Source organism: Rana temporaria, chromosome 9 (assembly GCF_905171775.1).
Source record: "Rana temporaria chromosome 9, aRanTem1.1, whole genome shotgun sequence".
NCBI classification, from domain to species: domain Eukaryota; kingdom Metazoa; phylum Chordata; class Amphibia; order Anura; family Ranidae; genus Rana; species Rana temporaria.
Window position 1 is genome coordinate 154609027 of NC_053497.1, and position 22467 is coordinate 154631493.

The following is a 22467-nucleotide window of genomic DNA, read 5'->3' on the forward strand; positions in this document are numbered from 1 at the left end:
TGAGCCTATCATCTACTAGGACCCCCAGGTTATTTTCTATCCTAGATTCCCCCAGAGGTTCTCCACCCAGTGTATAGATTGCATTCGTATTTTTCTACATTGAACCTCATTTGCCATTAGTCATGTGCACACTGAAATATTTAGTTTTGGAATTTCCGTTTTCATCTTAATTTATTTAGTTACTCCTGAAATTCATTATATTTTGTTTCGTTTAAAAAATGCATTCGTCTGAAAAATCTAATTAAGGTCGAATTTGTCAATTGAAGGCTTATGGTTTCTGTCGAATGTTCTGAGAAGATTCGACAAAGCGACCAAACTGTACGACGCCGCAATCATACATTTCCGGGCGAATTCTCCGCCCACAAGCTATAGTAGCATTCTAATGTTGTATGACTAGTAATAATTATATTTATTAATTATTATTTCCAGTCAACCAACATTAGAATTCTTCTAAAGCCAATGAGCGGAGCATTTGACCATAAATGTCCGCTCACTGCGATCGTATGTTTTTAGCTGCTTTGTCGAATCTTTATGTCTATAATGTCGAATCTTTTCTCTCTGTCGATTGTCTCTAACCTAACTATTAGTCCAAGATAATCGACCGCAGATTTGATAGACACAGATCGCTATTATCACTGTCATCTCAAATCTTCTATATATATCGAACTGTTGTTGCAATGAGACGAAAATAAAGCATTTTTTGTCGAATCTTTCGGATTTCAGATTCACTCCTCACTGCCTATCACAGTTTTGGAGGACATGAAATGCCCAGGTGGCACAAACCCCCCCAAATGACCCCATTTTGGAAAGTAGACCCAAGCTATTTGCTGAGAGGTATGGTGAGTGTTTTGCAGATCTCCCTTTTTGTCACAGTTTTGAAAAATTAAAATACATTTTTCTTTTTTCTTTCTTCATTTTCAAAAACAAATGAGAGCTGTAAAATACTCACCATGCCTCTCTGCAAATAGCTTGGGGTGTCTACTTTCCAAAATGGGGTAATTTGGGAGGGTTTGTGCCATCTGGGCATTTCATGTCCTCCGAAACTGTGATAGGCAGTGAGGAGTGAAATCAAAAATGTACACCCTTAGAAAGCCTGAGGGCGGTGCTTGATTTTCGGGGCCCCGTACATGGCTAGGCTCCAAAAAAGTCTCACACATGTGGTATTTCCATACTCAGGAGAAGCAGCAGAATGTATTTTGGGGCGTAATTCCACATATAACCATGGCATGTTTGAGCAGTATATCATTTAGTGACAACTTTGTGCAAAAAAAAAATAAAGTTTGTCATATTCCCGCAACTTGTGGCAAAATATAAAATATTCCATGAACTCAACATGCCTCTCAGAAAATAGCTTGTGGTGTCTACTTTCCAAAATGGGGTCATTTGGGGGGGGGGGGGGGGTGTGCCATCTTGGCATTTTATGGCCTTCAAAACTGTCATAAGTAGTGATGGGCAGTGAGGAGTGAAATCAAAAATGTATGCCCTTAGAAATCTTGAAGGCGGTGCTTGGATTTAAGGGTCCCGTACGTGGCTAGGCTCCCAAAAAGTCCCACACTTGTGGTATCTCCGTACTCAGGAGAAGCAGCAGAATGTATTTTGGGGTGTAATTCCACATATGCCCAAGGCATGTGTGAGCAATATATCATTTAGTGACAACTTTGTGCAAAAAAAAAAGTTTGTAATTTTCCTGCAACTTGTGGCAAAAAATAAAATATTCCATGGACTCAACATGCCTCTCGTGAAATAGCTTGGGTTGTCTACTTTCCAAAATGGGTTCATTTTGGGGGGGGGGGGTTGTGCTAATTAGGCATTTTATGGCCTTCAAAACTGTGATAGGTAGTGAGGACTGAAATCAAGAATTTGCGACCTTAGAAATCCTGAAGGTGGTGCTTGTTTTTTGGGGCACCGTACGCGGCTAGGCTCCCAAAAAGTCCCACACATGTGGTATCCCTGTACTCAGGAGAAGCAGCAAAATGTATTTTGGGGTGCAATTCCACATATAACCATGGCATGAGTGTCATTTAGTGACAACAAATTTTTTTGTCATTCAATCACTTGGGACAAAAATTTAATATTCAATGGGCTCAACATGCCTCTCAGCAATTTCCTTGGGGGTGTCTACTTTTGGGGGGGGGGGGTTGTACTGCCCTGCCATTTTAGCACCTCAAGAAATGAGATAGGCAGTCATAAACTAAAAGCTGTGTAAAATTCCAAAAAATGTACCCTAGTTTGTAGACGCTATGGGGCAGATCCACAAAGATATTACGCCGGCGTATCTCTTGATACGCTGTATAATTTTAAATTTTGCGTGTCGTATCTTTGTTTTGTATCCACAAAACAAGATACAACGGCATCTCGGCTAGATCCGACAGGCGTATGTCTTAGTACGCCGTCGGATCTAAGCTGCAATTTTTCGGCGGCCGCTAGGTGACGTTTCCGTTGAGTATGCAAATTAGCTAGTTACGGCGATCCACGAACGTACGTCCGGCCGGCGCATTTTTTTACGTTGTTTGCGTTCGGCTTTTTCCGGCATATAGTTAAAGCTACTGTTATGAGGCGTACTCAATGTTAAGTATGGCTGTCCTTCCCGCGTAGAAATTTTAAATTTTTACGTCGTTTGCGTAAGTCGTTCGCGAATAGGGATTTGCGTAGAATGACGTCACCGTCGGAAGCATTTGCTTGTTCCGGGTTAATTTCGAGCAAAAAAAACGTTGTTTACGTCGGGTCACGACGTATTTACATAAAACCCACCCCCATCACAGCCATTTGAATTCCGCGCCATTACGCCGCCAAAGATACACTACGCCGCTGTAACTTACGGCGCGGATTCTTTGTGGATTAAAAAAAAAGTAAGTTACGCCGGCGTAGTGTATCTTAGATACGCTACGCCCGGTGCATAAATGCGCCTCTGTACGAGGATCTGCCCCTCTGACTTTTGCGCAAACCAATAAATATACGCTTATTGACATTTTTTTTACCAAAGACATGTGGCTGAATACATTTTGGCCTAAATGTATGACTAAAATTGACTTTATTAGATTTTTCATATAACAAAAAGTAGTTGTGTGAAGTCACCACCAACACCCAAAGCCCAATTTTCCCACCTGTTACTTCTCCAAAGTCTGCAAAAGAGACACCGGACTTTGTTTAAAAAAAATGTTAATCTTGGCCTTAGTGTACTATAATTTGGCTTCATCACATCAGGCTTGCTCACTGTGGTGTAAAAAATATTTCCATCTAAAGTCTGCCAAAGACACCAGAATTTTCACATTTTGTTATCTTGTTCCAAGTGCAATAAATTGTGACTTCATCATACAGACTGGCTCCCCAAGCCATTGTTAAAAAATTAAAGAGCGCTTGCAGGGAAAATCAATTTAAATGTATTTTATTTTCTTTATATATGTCAGTTTTGCTGCAGAAGGTTCTATACATGGAACAGATGTGCCACTTTATAGGCAGACTAAGGGGACCCCCCAGGCACTAAATGTAAAATAATTAATTTTATTGTTTCACTTTAGGCATCTTTAAAATCACTACTCCTTTAAAAATAATCTTTAAAAAAGTATATTTTGCATTGATACATTTCCCCCAGGACCCTTTTTATGGGTAATAAATTGCACATAAGCCTTCAATATTGCACTTTTGATTGTTCAAGTTCAGGTCCCACAAACTTTAACCACTTAAGCCCCGAACCTTTAGGCAGCTAAATGCCCAGGCCAGGTTTTTTTGCGATTCGGCACTGCGTCGCTTTAACAGACAATTGCGCGGTCGTGCGACGTGGCTCCAAAACAAAATTGACGTCCTTTTTTCCCCCCACAAATAGAGCTTTCTTTTGGTGGTATTTGATCACCTCTGCGGTTTTTATTTTTTGCGCTATAAAAAAAATAGAGCGACAATTTAGAAAAAAATGCAATATTTTTTACTTTTTGCTATAATAAATATCCCCCAAAAACATATATAACATTTTTTTTCCCTCAGTTTAGGCCGATACGTATTCTTCTACCTATTTTTGGTTAAAAAATCGCAATAAGCGTTTATCGATTGGTTGGCGCAAAATTTATAGCGTTTACAAAATAGGGGATATTTTTATTGCATTTTTATTATTATTATTTTTTTTTACTACTAATGGCGGCGATCAGTGATTTTTTTCATGACTGCGACATTATGGCGGACACTTCGGACAATTTTGACAAATTTTTGGGACCATTGTCATTTTCACAGCAAAAAATGCATTTAAATTGCATTGTTTATTGTGAAAATGACAGTTGCACTTTGGGAGTTAACCACAGGGGGCGCTGAAGGAGTTAGGCTTCACCTAGTGTGTGTTTACAACTGTAGGGGGGTGTGGCTGTAGGTCTGACATCATCGATCGTGTCTCCCTATAAAAGGGATGACACGATCGATGCAGCCGCCACAGTGAAGCACGGGGAAGCCGTGTTTACATACGGCTCTCCCCGTTCTTCAGCTCCGGGGAGCGATCGCCCTCCTCCCGGATAGCTCCCCGCGGGTTTCCGACCGCCGCATGTACCGGGGGGGGGGGTCCCGATCGGACCCCCGACCCGCGGAAAGGCAGGGACGTACATGTACGCCCATATGCCTGTACATGCCATTCTGTGGACGTACATATACATGCGGCGGTCGTTAAGCGGTTAATAGGGTTCACGATTTGGGTCAAACGTTTGCAGTGTTCGAGAGTTCTGGCGCAAACTGAACCGGGGGGGGGGGGGGCTTGTTCGTTCGGTCCAACTCTGGTGGTGAGTCTTAGTCAAAGATTTTTTAATCAGTAACTATTTAGCCTGTGCTATTAAATGCTAGTTTTTGTTTCATGTAATACCTAGCTTCAATTATGTCTGTCACTACCCAGGAATATTGAACAAAGAAAGTCAGTCAGAATGACAGCCAGTCTTCAAATACTATAGGGTAGAAAAGTGGCTATAAACCCTGTGCTCTGGGCCCACAAACTAAGGTATGTATTACCTTGGGGAGATGCAGACTAGAATTCTGCAATCACTGAGCAGCAAATGATATCACAAGGGATGTATTTCCTTTATCTTGCAAACCTGGCCTGTTAAGGGGGCCCTGAGGACAGGGTTGATGACCACTGAGGTAGAAGACCTTAAGCTTGATGCTTCTAATGAGGGATATGGGGAGAGGGTGATGTGGTTCATCCAGGTTTCAATCATTTTCAATACATCTTGATTTTTTTCACAAAATTTTAAATAAAAAAGAAAAAAGTGTTTGTTTATATAATTCAATCCTATTAACTACTTGCCGACCCGCCGCCGTCATTCTACGGCGGCAGGTCGGCTCTCCGGCGCGAAAGCCCGTCATACTACGTTGGCTCTCTCGCAGGCTACCAGGGGCGCGCACGCGCCCCCACTCGCTCCCGTGCGCATGCCCGGCGGGCGTGATCGCCGCCGGGCACATGCGATCGCTCGTTACAGAGCGGGGACCGGGAGCTGTGTGTGTAAAGGGGGGGGGGGGGGGGGGAATGCTGATCCTCTGTTCATACAATGTATGAACAGAGGATCAGTGTTTCCCCTAGTGAGGCCACCCCCCCCCCCCCCACAGTAAGAACACACCCAGGGACATACTTAACCCTTTCCCTAGTGTTAACCCCTTCACTGCCAGTGGCATTTTTATAGTAATCCAATGCATTTTTATAGCACTGATCGCTATAAAAATGCCAATGGTCCCAAAAATGTGTCAAAAGTGTCGGAAGTGTCCGCCATAATGTCGCAGTACCGAAAAAAACGCTGATCGCCGCCATTACTAGTAAAAAAAAAATATTAATAAAAATGCCATAAAAATACCCCCTCTTTTGTAAACGCTATAACTTTTGCGCAAACCAATCAATAAACGCTTATTGCGATTTTTTTAACGAAAAATAGGTAGAAGAATACGTATCAACCTAAACTGAGGTAAAAAAAAAAAAAGATTATATTTTTGGGGGATATTTATTACAGCAAAAAGTAAAAAATATTATTTTTTTTCAAAATTGTCGCTCTATTTTTGTTTATAGCGCGAAAACTAAAAACCGCAGAGGTGATCAAATACCACCAAAATAAAGCTCTATTTGTGGGAAAAAAAGGACACCAATTTTGTTTGGGAGCCACGTCGCATGACCGCAATTGTCAGTTAAAGCGACACAGTGCCGAATCGCAAAAAGTACTCTGGTCTTTGACCAGCAATATGGTCCGGGGGTTAAGTGGTTAACCTCTTGCCGACCAGCTGCCGCAGTCGGCAGGTCGGCTCCCCTGCGCGAGAGCACGTAATATAACATTGGCTTCTCACGCAGGCCACTAGGGGCCCGTGCGCGCCGCCCACTCGCCCCCGACTCCCGTGCCCGGCGGGTGCAAACACCGCCGGGCACACGCGATCGCTCATTACAGAGCAAAGACCAGGAGCTGTGTGTGTAAACACACAGCTCCCGGTACTGTCAGGGAGAGAAATGCTGATCTTCTGTTCATACAATGCATGAACAGAGATCAGTCATTTCCCCTAGTGAGGCCACCCCCCCTACAGTTAGAACACACCCAGGAAACATACTTAACCCCTTCCCCGTCCCCTAGTGTTAACCCCTTCACTGTCAGTGGCATTTTTATAGTAATCCAATGCATTTTTATAGCACTGATCGCTATAAAAATGCCAATGGTCCCAAAAATGTGTCAAAAGTGTCCGTCATAATGTTTTAGTACCGGAAAAAAATTGCTGATCGCAGCCATTACTAGTAAAAAAAAAATATTAATAAAAATGCCATAAAAATACCCCCTATTTTGTAAACGCTATAACTTTTTTCGCAAACCAATCAATAAACGCTTATTGCGTTTTTTTTTTTTTTTTCCGAAAAATGTGTAGAAGAATACGTATCGGCCTAAACTGAGGAAAAAAATATTTTTTTATATATATTTTTGGGGGATATTTATTATAGCAAAAAGTAAAAAATATTAATTTTTTTCTAAATTTACGCTCTATTTTTGTTTATGGCGCAAAAACTAAAAACCGCAGAGTTGATCAAATACCACCAAAAGAAAACTCTATTTGTTGGAGAAAAAGGGATGTCAATTTTGTTTGGGAGCCACGTCGCTCGACCGCGCAATTGTCGGTTAAAGAGACGCAGTGTCGAATCGCAAAAAGTGCTCTGGTCTTTGACCAGCAATATGGTCCGGGGGTTAAGTGGTTAAAGCATGTTTACTCAAATTCTTTTGGTGCTGTTTTACAATTGTGGTAAATAAAAAAAGGTTGCAATAACTGAACCTAAATATCTCTAAGAAAATACGTGAGGCAGTATGCACATACCAATGCCCTTTTCTGAAAAATGAGAGCGTTTTGAAGAGGCCTGTGCCCATCAGTATAGAGTTTATAAAGTGTAACTTTATGCTAAAGGACCCTATTTAAATCACCCCTTGCTCTAAAGCAGGGGTCTCAAACTCAAATTACCTGAGGGCCACAAGACAAGTTTTCATATGCCATGGGGGGCCGCATGCGAGCGCATTATTACCACCAGCACTGGTGTAAGTCAGGGTTTGACAAATTTGCTTGGAATCTAGGAGCCAGATAAAAAAGTTAGGAGCCAGAAAACGCACCCCGTCCCGACGAGCTTGCGCGCAGAAGCGAACACATACGTGAGCAGCGCCCGCATATGTAAACGGTGTTCAAACCACACATGTGAGGTATCGCCGCGATTGGTAGAGTGAGAGCAATAATTCTAGCTCCTCTGTAACTTAAAACATGCAACCTGTAGATTTTTTTAAATGTCGCCTATGAAGATTTTAAAGGGTAAAAAAGTTTGTCGGCATTCCACAAGCGGACACAATTTTGAAGCGTGACATGTTGGGTATGAATTTACTCGGCGTAACATTATCTTTCATAATATAAAAAAAAATGGGGATAACTTTACTGCTGTCTTATTTTTTAATTAAAAAAAGTGTAATTTTTTCCCAAAAAAGTGCGCTTGTAAGACCGCTGCGCAAATACGGCGTAACAGAAAGTATTGCAACGATCGCTATTTTATTCTCTAGGGTGTTAGGATAAAAAATATATATAATGTTTGGGGGTTCTAATTAGAGGGAAGAATATGGCAGTGAAAATAGTGTAAAATGACATTAGAATTGCTGTTTAACTTGTAATGCTTAACTTGTAATACCAACGGCCACCACCAGATGGCGCCAGCTCACATCTGGTGGTAATAACTTGTAATACCAACGGCTTACCACCAGATGGCGCCAGCTCAAAAAAATTTTTTTTATTTTTTTTGCTCCCCTCACTTCCACCCTGCCTGGGGGCCATTTATAACTGGTCCGCGGGCCGCAAATGGCCCGCGGGCCGGTACTTTGAGACCACTGCTCTAAAGGGATTGAGGGCTGGTAGCAGCATAGCAAGAGGTTTCATATTTGCAATGCATGCCACTAGCACCAGGATTGTAGCCTTGGTGGGATAAACATCCCTTTTTTTTGTTTTAATGCAACTTTATTTTCTAAAAGTATCCTCCAAGTACTAAATTCATCATCTAGTACAGGTTCAGCACAATGGAAAGCTCCTGATACATATTAAATTGGATAACACCAAATAAAACTTAAAGTGGAGTTCCACCCATAAATATAACATTACATCAGTAGTTTTAAAAAAATGTCATTAGTCCTTTACGAATTTTTTTTTTTTTTTTAGATGCCTTCAAAGTGTTGTTGCTAGGCAGAATAGTTAATCTTCCCACTTCCTGCACCTAGGTGCTTAAGGTTCCTAACCTACACTGCACAGACTCCTGGGAATGTAGTGGGTGTAACTTTCCAGGAGTCTGTGCACTCCCCAGTCTCAAAGAATCATGAGACTTGGACAGACATTTACCGTTAGCAATTTCACATTTTGTAAGGTGGGAGAATAAATGGAGAGCAAAAGATTAATTTAAAGTATTTTTGAGCCTTAAAAGGTATGTTAACAGTTGTGTGAACCTGACCTGGTCAATATATCAACAGCTGGGAGGTTCAATTGTACTGTGGTGCTTGTAAGTTCCTATGTTGGTCTATGTTGGCCCAGGCTGTAAATGAGATCTTACATTTTTCCGAAATGACAATTACCGTATTTATCGGCATATACCGCGCACTTTTTTCCCCTGAAAATCAGGGCAAAATCGTGGGTGCGCGGTATACGCCGATACCTGCTTTCCCGCACGAGTTTTGAATACTGCGCCGACATATACCGAGCGCAGTATAGTCGGGCAGTCTCGGCTCCTTCCGCGCTCACGTCCTGGACGTACAGGACGTCAGCGCGAGCATTGCCGACAATACACGAGTGTACTGCGCTCTGTATATGTCGGCACAGTATTCAAACTCGGCGGGGGAAACGAGCGGGGAGGACGCCAGGACGCCGCAGAAGGACGCCGGACCCGACGAAGACCACACCCGAAGCCGCAGAAGGACGCCGGACCCGTCGAAGAGGACACCCGAAGCCGCAGACGAACGCCGGACCCGACAAGGCCGCCGATGGACGCCGCGCAAGACACCAAAACTGTAAGTACAAAAAAAAAAAATTCCACAGGATTGGGGGCAACTTTAGGTGTGCGCGGTATACGCGGGAGCGCGTTATACCGCGATAAATACGGTAAGCTCCGCTTCTCATTATTCAACTGCAAAATGCTAGTACTTCATCTGGTAGCAGCATTCGAAGGTTAAATGTGAAGTTGGGCCTTACTTTCTGAATAGGTCTAAAGCGAAACCACAAAATATTTTTTTTTGCAGCATTACAATTTTTAGATAAGGCAGCTGCATTCATTTTTTCAAATTAGGAACATTTTCAACAAGTACAAAAAACACCTGTTGAGCCTGCCTGAAATGCAGTGTCCTTCCTACTTCCTGTGAACTAAGAAGGCCACAAAAACAACATTGTTCCAGGAACTACCAATCAATGTAAGTGAGCAAAGCAGATGTATATGAAGTCCATCCTGTGTGACAACCATGGCTGCCTCCATAGATTAGTGGAGAAGTAATTAAAGCCAAAAAAGTATAGGAAGTGCAGTCACCATATCTAAGGACAGGTAGGAAAACAAAAAGACCAACACAGGACCATCCTGAGAAACTAAAAATAGTTCCTAAATCTTTAGCCAGTTAGAGATTTAAAAAAGGTGTAGGAAACTGGTCTCTAATGGCGGGCTGTTGGCACTAATAATTCAGGGCAAGATGGATGTCTTTACAGTATGTTACAGTATGTTCAGTAGTGTATGTACTGCAGCCATTATTAATGACATTGAAGCAAAAACCCACCAGCATTACTTATAATAATATATACATGAGCGGTGTTGACCTATCTTACCTATGCTGTAGCAATAGCTAAAAATTAACAAATATGGTATAAAAAAGCTGCCCATATATTCCATGCTTATGGAAATGTACAATGCATATATGTTTACAGACAGGCAGGCAGCATGAACATTTTTCTACGATTTCTGAAAGAGATTTATGAAGATTACATTTTTCTTCTCTTGAGTCTAACATTTCCCCTAAAGTGATACAAAAGTCAAAACATTTTAAAATGTAAAAATAACAAACATATTATACTTAATTTCTCTGTGCAGTGGTTTTGCACAGATCAGCTCCTCCCTCCTGCCAAGTGCCCCCCCCCCCCAGCATGCAGCTTGCTATAGGGGCACCCGAGCTGAGCTGATGCCCTGTGTGTCCATTCAGACACAGAGCCATGGTTAGGGCCTGCCCCCATTTCTCCTCATTGGCTCACTGACTTTGACAGCAGCAGGAGCCAATAGTGCCCTGCTGCTGTCTCAGCCAATGAGGAGGGAGAGTCCCGGGCAGCCGAAGCTCAGGTAAGTAATAGGGGCCTGCTGTGCACTGAAAGTTGTTTTAAAAAAAACTTCTGATTTTAGAATCACTTTTAAGTGATTCTAAAGCCTCTTTTTTTCAATAAAAATAACAAACATGTCATACTTACCTGCTATATGCAGTGGTTTTGCACAAAGCAGCCCGGATCCTCCTCTTCTCGGGTCCCTCTTTTGTGCTCCCTCCTGTTGAGTGCCCCCACAGCAAGCGGCCTGGCCCCCTCTCTCTCCTGATTGACTCATTGACTTTGATTGTCTCAGCCAATCAGGAGGGAGAGTCTCGGATGGCTAAGACACTCACGGACATCGCTGGACAGAGATGGGGCTCCAGTAAGTATTTGGGGGGCTGAGGGCAGCTGCTGCATACAGAAGGCTTTTTATCTTAATGTATAGAATGCATTAAGATATAAAAAAAAAACTTCTGACTTTACAACTTAAAGAAGAAGTAAACTCTTTCTCTCCAAAAAAAAACACCCTGGAAGACAAAGGCATAATGAGCTAGTATGCATAGCATGCTAGCTCATTATGAATTACTTACCTGAGTTCGAAGCCCCCGCAGCGGTCCTCATTCCCCTCCTTCGTCGCCGCCATCTCTCCCAGAGTGACTTCCAGGTATCGCGGCTCCAGCGCTGTGACTGCCATCACTCCCGCACATTGGTCTTGGGACCTGCCAGTCACTGCACGATCCCCGTTGGAAATGGCATGCTCAGTGCGCCTGCGCCATTGTCTACGGTGCATGCGTCGTAGACATCAGTGCCTGTATTTTATGCAAATATCCCCTATACCTTTTTAGGTTTGGGAGATATTTCTTTCACCTACAGGCAAGACTAAGGCCCTGTACACACGACCGGTTCATCCGATGAGAATGGTCCACCGCTGAAGTTGCCTGATGGTCTGATGTGTGTACACACCATTAGTTCTAAAACGGATCGGGTCAGAACGCGGTGACGTAAAACACATGACGTGCTGAAAAAAACGAAGTTCAATGCTTCCAAGCATGCATCTACTTGATTCTGAGCATGCGCGGGTTTTGAACCGATGCTTTTGTGTACTAACCATCGGTTTGGCCCGATCGGTCAGCGGTCCATCCGTTCGATTTTAAAGCAAGTTTTAAAATTTTGGTCCGAAGGACATGACCGATGGGCCGTACACACGGTCGGTTTGGACTGATGAAACTGAACCTCGGTCCATTCTCATCGGTTTTGACCGGTCGTGTGTACGCGGCCTTAGTCTAGGCTTTCCTGTAGGTTAAAGTGGTTGTAATGGGTTTACAACCATTTAAATCTCAATGAGCAATATTGCATGATTCCTGTTCTCTTCACTTAACATAAAACCAAAAAGGAAACCCTAAAACAATGCAATCTTTGTTGCAAGAAAGAAATGTTCATTTTATTTGTCTAGATTGCCTTTCTCTGTCAACTTCAGGTCTATTGCTGACTGTTTAGAACAATTATAATACATAAGTATACTTATTCTAAGCTTTTAATAATTATTAACTTTTAAAATACATACTTCTCTTGTCTTGTTTTTCCTTTTTTTTTTTTTTACTAGCGCTTTTCAGATCCTTTAACTTTCATTTTAATTATGCAAACAGAGCCACATATCTATCATGAAAAAAGTGTTTTTTTACCCAAGTGGCTTATTATACATAAACACATGGGGGCAGATCCACATACATACACTGCACCCGGCGCAGATGTAAGATACGCTACGCCGCTGTAACTTACCTGGCTTTGGTTTGAATCCTCAACTAATTTGCGCCTTAAGTTACGGCGTTGTAGTGTATCTCTCGTGGCGGAATTCAAATTGGGCGGGTAGGGGGCATGCGCCGTCCGTAAAAACTCCCAGGGTGCATTGCTCCAAATGACGTCGCAAGGACGTCATTGTTTTCAACGTGAACGTAAATGGCGTCCAGCCCCATTCACGGACGACTTACGCAAACGACGTAAAAATTTTAAAATTAGACGCGGGAACGACGGCCATACTTAACATTGAGTATGCCACCATATAGCAGCTTTAATTATACGCCGGAAATCGGGGATCGTCGGAAATAGCTAATTTGCATACTCGACGCGGATTACGACGTGAACGCCACCTAGCGGACGCCGAAAAATTGCATCTAAGATCCGACGGCGTACGAAGACGTACGCCTGTCGGATCTAACACAGATGCTGTCGTATCTTGTTTTGTGGATACCAAAACAAATATACGACGCGCAAAATTCGAAATTACGCGGCGTATCAAGAGATACGCTGTGTAATTTCTTTGAGGATCTGCCCCAAGTACTGTAAAATTCCACTTGAAAGGCAAAATGTGTACTGCATAGTCTATTCTTATTATCATAATCAAGTGCTGTCAAGTGTGCTGTGGTGACCACATATGTTGTGTTTCTCCAGAATAATATGTCAACTATTTGGTCTTAATCATATCATATTCATATCACACAGTATACAGTGTGTGTGTGTGTGTATATACACACACACTCATTGTTCACACTCATTGTTCACATCCATAGAGTCAAAAAATTTCATATCCTGAACAGTTCTGATTTTTTTGGGTTAGTTCACATTCCAGATGCATTTCTGCATGTGAGTTTTTAACATGTTTTTGGTGTTTCTAGATGCATTTCCAGTTTTATTTTTCACGCCGTTTCACATGTCTCCCAGAGCTATTTCCGGATTTGCGGGCTCTGGCGCTATGATTGGCCGGAGCCGCAATGACATTACTCCCGTAAGCATGCACGCGGGAGCCGCCGTCACAACTCCTGAAGAAACGGCTCGAGAGGGCCGTTTCTTCAGTGCGCATGTGCCGGTGACATGCGGATACAGTGAAACTCTCCTAAACTGGAGATATTCACGGTACCTACATGTAAGCCTTTATTATAGTAAAGAGGGTTTACAACCACTTTAATTCATACTATTCTGAAACTCTACATGTAAAGATTTGTGTATTTTCAATGTTGACTTTTAAACTAGATACAGGCATGCCCCACTTTTAAGTACACAATGGGGTTTATTTACTATCGCTGGAGAATGCAAAATCGGGCTCACTTCTGCATAGAAACCGATGAGCTTCCAGGTTTTATTACCAGGCTTAATTGAACAAGCTGTGGTTAGAAGCTCATTGGTTTCTATGCAGTAGTAAGCATGATTTTGCACTCTTCAGTGATAGTAAATAAACCCCATTGTGTACTTAAAAATGGGCTATGTCTGTAATTAGACCCTCTCCCTGTTAAACAGTTTTTTTTTAAAAATGGCACACATCCCCCATGGCAATGCCTAGTTACCTATGACATTGTTATCGATTGCAAATTAGCCTGGAAAAGGGCCAGAGAAAAACACAACATGGTGTACCTTCCATAGACTACATTAGGGTTCAGGGTGACTTACTGCTGGGTTTACTCAAACTCTAGCATACAAAACCTTGTTCAGTTCACCCTTTCCAAGTGCTGGAGCATCTGCACATAGGATTTGGAATCCACAGCTTTCCTAAGATCTCTCCAGACAGTCTATGGTGTCACCATAGGCGTGCGCAGCCTATTGCATTAGGGTGTGCACCCCAGAGGTAAAAAACACATGCAAACTTTAATGGCATCCCAGTCTTAGTCCGTAGGGTTCAATATTGAGTTGGCTCACCCTTTGCAGCTATAACAGATTCAACTCTTCTGGGAAGGCCGTCCACAAGGTTTAGGAGTGTGTCAATGGGAATGTTTGACTATTCTTCTAGAAGAGCATTTGTGAGGTCAGGCACTGATGTTGGATGAGAAGGCCTGGCTCACAGGCCCCACTTTAATTCATCCCAAAGGTGTTCTATCAGGTTGAGGTCAGGACTCTGTGCAGGACAGTCAAGTTCCTCCACCCCAAACTCGCTCATCCATGTCTTTATGGACCTTGCTTTGTGCACTGGTCCAAATCATTTTGTGGAGGTGGATTATGGTGGGGGGTTGTTTTTCAGGGGTTGGGTTTGGCCTCTTAGTTGAAGGGAACTCTTAAGGCGTCAGTATACCATGACATTTTGGACAATTTCATGCTCCCAACCAGGGGCGGACTGACAACTCATGGGGCCCCCGGGCAATTGGAGATTATGGGGCCCCCCAGCAAGCTGCATGCTGTGGGGGCACTTGATAGGAGGGAGGGGCCAGGAGCAGCGAAGAGGGACCAGAGAAGAGGAGGATCTGGGCTGATCTGTGCAAAACCAACTGCACAGATGAAGTAAGTGTGACATGCTTGTTATTTAACCGCTTCCGACCACCCACCGTAGTTTTACGGCGGCAGGTCTGCTCGGCTGCGCAAAATCACGTAATATAACATGATCTAACGTGATTTTGCATTGCGGCCACTAGGGGCACACGCGATCGCCTGTGACAGAGCGAGAACCGGGAGCTGTGTGTGTGTGTGAACACACTGCTCCCGGTTCTTTCAGGGGGAGAAATGACTGATCAAATGACATACAAAGTATGAACAGCGATCTGTCATTTCCCCTAGTCAGTCCCACCCCCCCTTCAGTTAGAACATAATGAGGGAACATAATTAACCCCTTGATCGCCCCCTTCCCTGTCAGTGACATTTTTACAGTAATCAATGCATTTTTATAGCACTGATCGCTGATCACCACCATTACTAGTAAAACAAATATTAATAAAAATGCCATAAAACGACCCCCTTATTTTGTAGACACTATAACTTTTGCGCAAACCAATCAATAAACACTTATTGCGATTTTTTTTTACGGAAAATATGTAGAAGAATACGTATTGGCCTAAACTGAGGAAAAATATTTTTTTATATATATTTTTGGGGATATTTATTATAGCAAAAAGTAAAAAACATTGCATTTTTTTTTTAAATAGTCGCTCTATTTTTGTTTATAGCACAAAAAATAAAAACCACAGAGGTGATCAAATACCACCAAAGGAAATCTCTATTTGTGGGGAAAAAAGGATGCCAATTTTGTTTGGGAGCCACGTCGCACCACCGCGCAACTGTCAGTTAAAGCGACGCAGTGACGAATCGCAAAAAGTGGCCCAGTCATTGTCCAGCAAAATGGCCTGGAGCTGAAGTTGTAAAAATAAATAAAAAAACAATATTTTACAATCCTTTTAATTAAAACCAGCAACTGTTGAGACAACACATTGGTTAGGTCTATGTACAGTGTAATGTACAGAGTATGTGGGTACAGACACGGACAGACACAATATACAAACACAATATACAAACACGGACACACACACACAGTATACAGACACAGTATACAGGGACACACACACACAGTATACAGACATAGTATACAAACCCAGTATAAAGACACAAAATACAGACATGGACACACAGTATACAGCCACAGTATACAAACCCAGTATACAGCCACGGACACACACAGTATACAAACACACACAGTATACAGACACAGTATACACACACAGTATACAGACACACAGGCACAGTATACAGACAGACTATACACACACACATTATGCATTTACATACACACACACACACACATTAAGCATATACATACACACACACATTAAGCATATAGATGCATACACACACACACACACACACACACACACACACAAATTAAGCATATACATACAGGGATGGACTGGCCATTGGGACTACAGGGAGTTTCCCGGTGGGCCGATGGCTCAGTGGGCCGGCTTCAGTGACAACGGACCGCCGCCCCCCTCCGCTCACCTCCTCTCCCTCCCTGCAGCGCTCACCTGGGGGGAACAGAGAAGCAGGGGGAGGACCAGAGGAGCAGGGGGGGCAGAGGAGCATGGGGGAGGGGACAGATAGCTGACTCAACAGCTATGGCCTGGGAGTTTATCACTTCTGCCTAATCTTGTCCCATAAGGGGGGGCACCGAACTGATACTTTGCCCCGGGTGAAATAATGTCTAGCTTCCCCACTGGTACTGCTTATAAGAGTACCAGTACTAGCCATTCTACTCTACTAGTGGCTAGTGAAGGTGGAGAGGGGGCTTGGGTGGAGTGGGGGGGGGGGGGTGTGCGGGAGTTGTCCACCAACCATGAGAGAGATCTGTCAAAGTGGGCCAGTCTGGATGAAGTCCAGGGCCGAATTTTTGTCCCAGTCCAGCCCGGTATACATACACACACATTAAAGCGGGAGTTCACCCATTTCTAAAAAAAAAAATTTTCTCCCCTTAGATTCCTGCTCGTTTGGTCTAGGGGAATCGGCTATTTGTATTAAAATATGAGCTGTACTTACCCGTTTTCGAGCTGCATCTTCTTCCGTCGCTTCCGGGTATGGGTCTTCGGGAGCGGGCGTTCCTTCTTGATTGACAGGCTTCCGACGGTCGCATCCATCGCGTCACTCGTAGCCGAAAGAAGCCGAACGTCGGTGCGGCTGTATACTGCGCCTGCGCACCGACGTTCGGCTTCTTTCGGAAAATCGTGACGCGATGGATGCGACCGTCGGAAGCCTCTCGGAAGACTGTCAATCAAGAAGTAACGCCCATTCCCGCAGCCCATACCCGGAAGCGACGGAGAGGATGCATCTCGTAAACGGGTAAGTACTGCACATATTTTAAAACAAATTGCCGATTCCCCTAGAGAAAACGAGCAGGAATCTAAGGGGAAAAAGTGCCCTCTAAGGGTGAACCCCCGCTTTAAGCATATACACACACACACACACACACACACACACACACACACACACATTAAGCATATACATACACACACACACACACACACACACATTAAGCATATACATACACACACACAAATTAAGCATATACATACACACACATTAAGCATATGCATACACACACACACACACACATTAAGCATATACATACACACACAGTATACACAATTTTCATCTAGAAATCAGCCTAATTGAACACTCTGCTGCCCCATCTCCTGGCATGCTGGGACTTGTAGTTCCCCAGCAGTATACAGACACATTTAGTGGTAATACAGGAGTGGAGGGTTAGCCTGTGTATTGATGGGCAGGCAGTCAGTAGGGAGATGTAGCAGAGATTAGGGGAGAAGTTCAGACCATGCTTCCCCCAGGAGAAGTGCATATCTCACACACAGAAACACCATCTAACAGCCTCAGAGACAGGAGCTCTGTTAGAGGAAACACAGCCTCCCCCTCACCAGAGAAAGCACTGATAATGATAAAACGACATTTTACTTACCTTGAATCAGCCTGAAGTCCATCCCACACTCTATGCTGCGTCCCCCTCCCTCTCCTCTCCTCCAGCTGACGGCAATCTTCTCCTGCTCTGTATTCAAAGAAGCCCACCCCCAAAATCACTTTGACAGCTCCTCTCTACCCTGCAAGAAGTTTTACACACAGCGAGCGGCTCTCTCCTCACGATCGGATCTGCTGTATGTGAAAGTGATTCACAGGCAGCGCGGTCCACACACTGCTTGGATGGAACATTTGACAGTGAATAGGAGACAGCATGGGATTAGGGTGTGCCCAGGCACACCCGGCACACCCCGGGTGCACACCTATGGGTGTCACCCTTGTCTTGGAGTAGCTGGCGAGAGCCAGAGTGTAAAGAATTTATATTTATTTTCCTTTCATTGAAAGACCTAACAGAAACCCCAAGATCTTGACTGTCTGTGTACAGTGCCTGCAACTTTGGAGATTATCTGAATCTTTATATCCAGCTTGCCACCCAACTTGGATGATGAACACCAGGTGAAAAAAATAGAAAAGAACAATCTCTTGGCTAAAAATAGAAAACTACAATTTTAGTAGGGAGCATAGGTCCTGATTCTCTCACACCAGAGAAAATAACTTGAGCTGTCTCTGGCAGGTAGGATATAGCCACCAGCGAGGGACATTCCTTGGTGTTTTTTTTGTTTGTTTGTATCTAGCACCAATGTTTGCACCAGTGATTATAGTGGCACTTGCAGGTAGCACTATAAACATTGATGAAGGTTTTAGGATCACTGCTTTGTCCTTCAATGAATGCAGAGAAAGGGAATAAAGCAACATTTTTTTTACCATTTTCCCACTAATTAGTTTATTTGTGGACTGTGGAGGTCTAAAGATTAGTAGACCTTGCATTTTGATTTTGCCAGGTGATATAAGACTATGGGCCAGATTCACAGACAAATACGTTATGCTGCGGCGGCGTAAGGTATACCATTTACGTTACACCGCTGCAGGTTTACAGCGTAAGTGCCTGATTCACAAAGCACTTACCTGTAAACTTGTAGTGGTGTAACGTAAATCCGCTCGGCGCAAGCCCGCCTAATTCAAATGGGGCGGACACCATTTAAATTAGGCGCGTTCCCGCGCCGAACGTACTGCGCATGCTCCGTCCATCAAATTACCCGACATGCATTGCGCTAAATGACGTCGCAAGGACGTCATTGGTTTCGACATTAACGTAAATGGCGTCCAGCGCCATTCACGGACGACTTACGCAAACGACGTGAATTTTAAAATTTTGACGCGGGAACGACGGCCATACTTAACATTGGCTAGGCCACCTAGAGGGCAGCCTTAGTTTTACGCGGCGTATCTCGACAGAAACAACGTAAATTTAGAGCGACGGGTAAATCGTACGTTCGTGAATCGCCGTAACTAGTCATTTGCATATTCTACGCCGACCGCAATGGAATCACCACCTAGCGGCCGGAGTAGAATTGCATCCTAAGATCCGACGGTGTAAGTCAATTACACCTGTCGGATCTGAGGCCCCGTACACACGACCGAGTTTCTCGGCAGAATTCAGCCAGAAACTCGGTTCAGAGCTGAATTCTGCCGAGAAACCCGGCCGTGTGTACACTTTCGGCCGAGGAAGCCGACGAGGACCTCGGCGAGGAAATAGAGAACATGTTCTCTATTTCCTCGTTGTTCTATGGGAGAACTCGGCCCGCCGAGCTCCTCGGCGGCTCCAGGACTGAACACACCGAGGAACTCGATGTGTTTGGCACGTCGAGTTCCTCGGCCGTGTGTACGGGGCCTCAGGGCTATCTATGCGTAACTGATTCTATGAATCAGCCGCATAGATACGACAATCGTATCTCAGAGATACGACGGCATATCAGGAGATACGCCGTCGTATCTCTTTTGTGAATCTGGCCCTATATTTATATATAAAGGATTAGGAGCAGTTTTACTTATGATCACAGTGAATGTTTTCTAATCTATATATATATTTTTTTTGTATATATTCAGTTGATTGCCCAAGTCACATTCAAGAGAAGAAGGCGGATGTGGAATATATAGCAGCTTGATGATCTATTAACTAACGGAAGACATTGAAGCGATACCCTATGGATTGAAAAGAATATATTTTTGGGTTGCAGAGTACTCTAGGTCATCATACTAATTGTTTAAAAACTATTGTGTAAAACAGCCAAAATGACTTGTATTTACATTTGTCCATGTGTCAGCCTATAATAGAAAAACAGCTGGCTATGTAATAAAACATTGTCCAAAATAAAAGCCTATGTCCTTAAAATGTTGTAAAAGCTACTAGTTTAGGCAAATTGGTCATATAATTATATTAAAATTAAAGTATATTAAAAGCCAAAACTTTTTTTTTTCTGTAGTTTTGGATTTAAGTAAGTACATTTATCATTTTTTTTTATTTTCTGCCCCATTGGTGAGATTTCCCTATTCCCCCTGTCCAACATGTACCGATTTATTCATGTCAATTCGAAGAAATCAGAAAGCAAACGGAAACCTGAAACGTTTTAAAATTGCATCTGTATACAGTAAAAATGTGGACCAATGTGTAACTTGAACAGTAGACATACTGTAAATGCATAAAAGTTCTGGGGATTTTGAAACTTGTTTAAAAATAACAATAGAATTAGAACTGTGCTTGATGTTTGTATTGAATAGTGTGCTCTCTTATTGTAGTTTGGTAAGTTTTATTTCTTAAATAGGGCCTTTTGATAAAGTGTGTGTTGTGGTGGGCTGTGCCAAATTTGGTAATATCTAAACATTATAAATCAATGGCAATATAAAATGTCATAAAGTCATAAAGAAACAGCTGATAGATACCCATAACAATGACTTAAAATAAAAATATAAAGCAGGTAAACTCAAAACACCCTTTAAAATCCAGACTACCAATTGTTCTGCACAGCACATAAACGCCTTTCCGGATAATACGACAATGAATTGCATAGAATCCACTAGCCTTGCGCTTAACTTATTACCATGCGAGCTGAAAAAAGCCTGCGATGGTCAGCAGCAAAATACTATACCCAAAAAGATCCAGTTGGCTCTATGCTAGCTGCAAAACTCATCCCTAAAGTACTTTTTTTTCCCCTTAAAATGTGCTGCTTGTCCAGAGTCTACACCCAGGATCCGCAGAAGGCACTGACAGAGTTTCACAGATTCTTTTTCGAAAAATCTGTTTCTACGGTCGACTCATTTGCACATTTAACGTATATTTCAGTGTGTTACATGCTGTTTAACGCAGTATATTTCAGAGTGCTAGTAGACGTTTAACCACTTCAGCTCCGGGAGGAATTGCCTCCTTAATGGTCAGGCCATGTTTTGCGATACAGCACTGCCTTGCTTTAACTGACAATTGAGTGCACTGTACACGAATAAAATTGATGTCCTTTTTTACCCACAAATAAGGATGGGCTGAACACCCCCCAGTTCGGTTCGCACCAGAACTTCCCGAACAGGCAAAAAAACAAATGTAGCGCTACCCCCGAAGGAGCCGCTGATTAGTTTGGAATCGGCATATTGAGTTACCTTCTTGGCTTGGTCTAGGGGTGACATCCGTGAGTGTAGATGAAGAGCAAGTGTCCAGACACAAAATGAGTTTTCAATGCTTTATTCCAAGGCCCAAAATGGCCAACATCAACATGGCACACAATGGAGAAAGGTTGATGAGCCTAGTATCAGGCCTTGGATATGAAAGAGAGCAAGCCTGCTCTTAGCAACAGACATGTGCAATTCGTTTTGTTTCTAATTCTTTTTTTTATGAAAATTCGGAAATTCGTTAATTACGAATTTTCGTATTTACGAATCTTTTATTTACGAATTTTCGGACTTCCGAAAAAGTTTAATTTACGAATTTTACGAATTTACGAATTTTCGTATTTCCGTATTTTTTTTTATTTCTAAATTTTCGTATTTAGGAATTTCGGAAATTCGGAAATACGAAAAAATTTCGGATTTTAGAATTTTCGAAATTCCGAATTTTTCCATTTTCGAATTTTTCAATTTTCGAATTTTTCGAATTTTTCAATTTTCGAATTTTCGAATTTTTCAATTTTCGAATTTTCGAATTTTTCAATTTTCGCATTTTTCGAATTCAAAAATTCGAAAATTGAAAGATTCGAAATTCGAAAATTGAAAAATCGAAAATTGAAAATTCAGTTCGAATTTCGAATTTTTCAATTTTCTGATTTTTCCATTTCGAATTTTCTAAATTCAGAAATGGAAAAATTCGGAAATTTGAAACATTTTTCAATTTTTGAAACTTCGAATTTTCGAAATTCAGAAATTCAGAAATTCGAATTTTTCAAGTTTAGAATTTTCGAATTTTTCACGTTTTTTCAGATTTGGAATTTCTCAAATTTGGAATTTTTCAGATTTGGAATTTCTCAAATTTGGAATTTTTCAAATTTCGAATTTTTCAAATTTCGAATTTTCGTATTTCTGAATTTCGAAAATTCGAAGTTT

The 22467-nt window shown here is 42.5% G+C and overlaps 1 protein-coding gene across 1 annotated transcript in view; it reads left to right on the plus strand.

Annotated features, from left to right (window-relative positions):
• ADGRD2 (adhesion G protein-coupled receptor D2) overlaps positions 1 to 20275 on the plus strand; it is a 999543-nt gene extending 979268 nt beyond the window's left edge. Inside the window, exon 26 of the mRNA XM_040324866.1 lies at positions 19990 to 20275. Coding sequence (XP_040180800.1) covers positions 19990 to 20048 — 59 coding nt within the window. The 3' untranslated portion in view covers positions 20049 to 20275. The remainder of the gene's footprint in view (positions 1 to 19989) is intronic.
• Positions 20276 to 22467: the final 2192 nt, after the last annotated feature.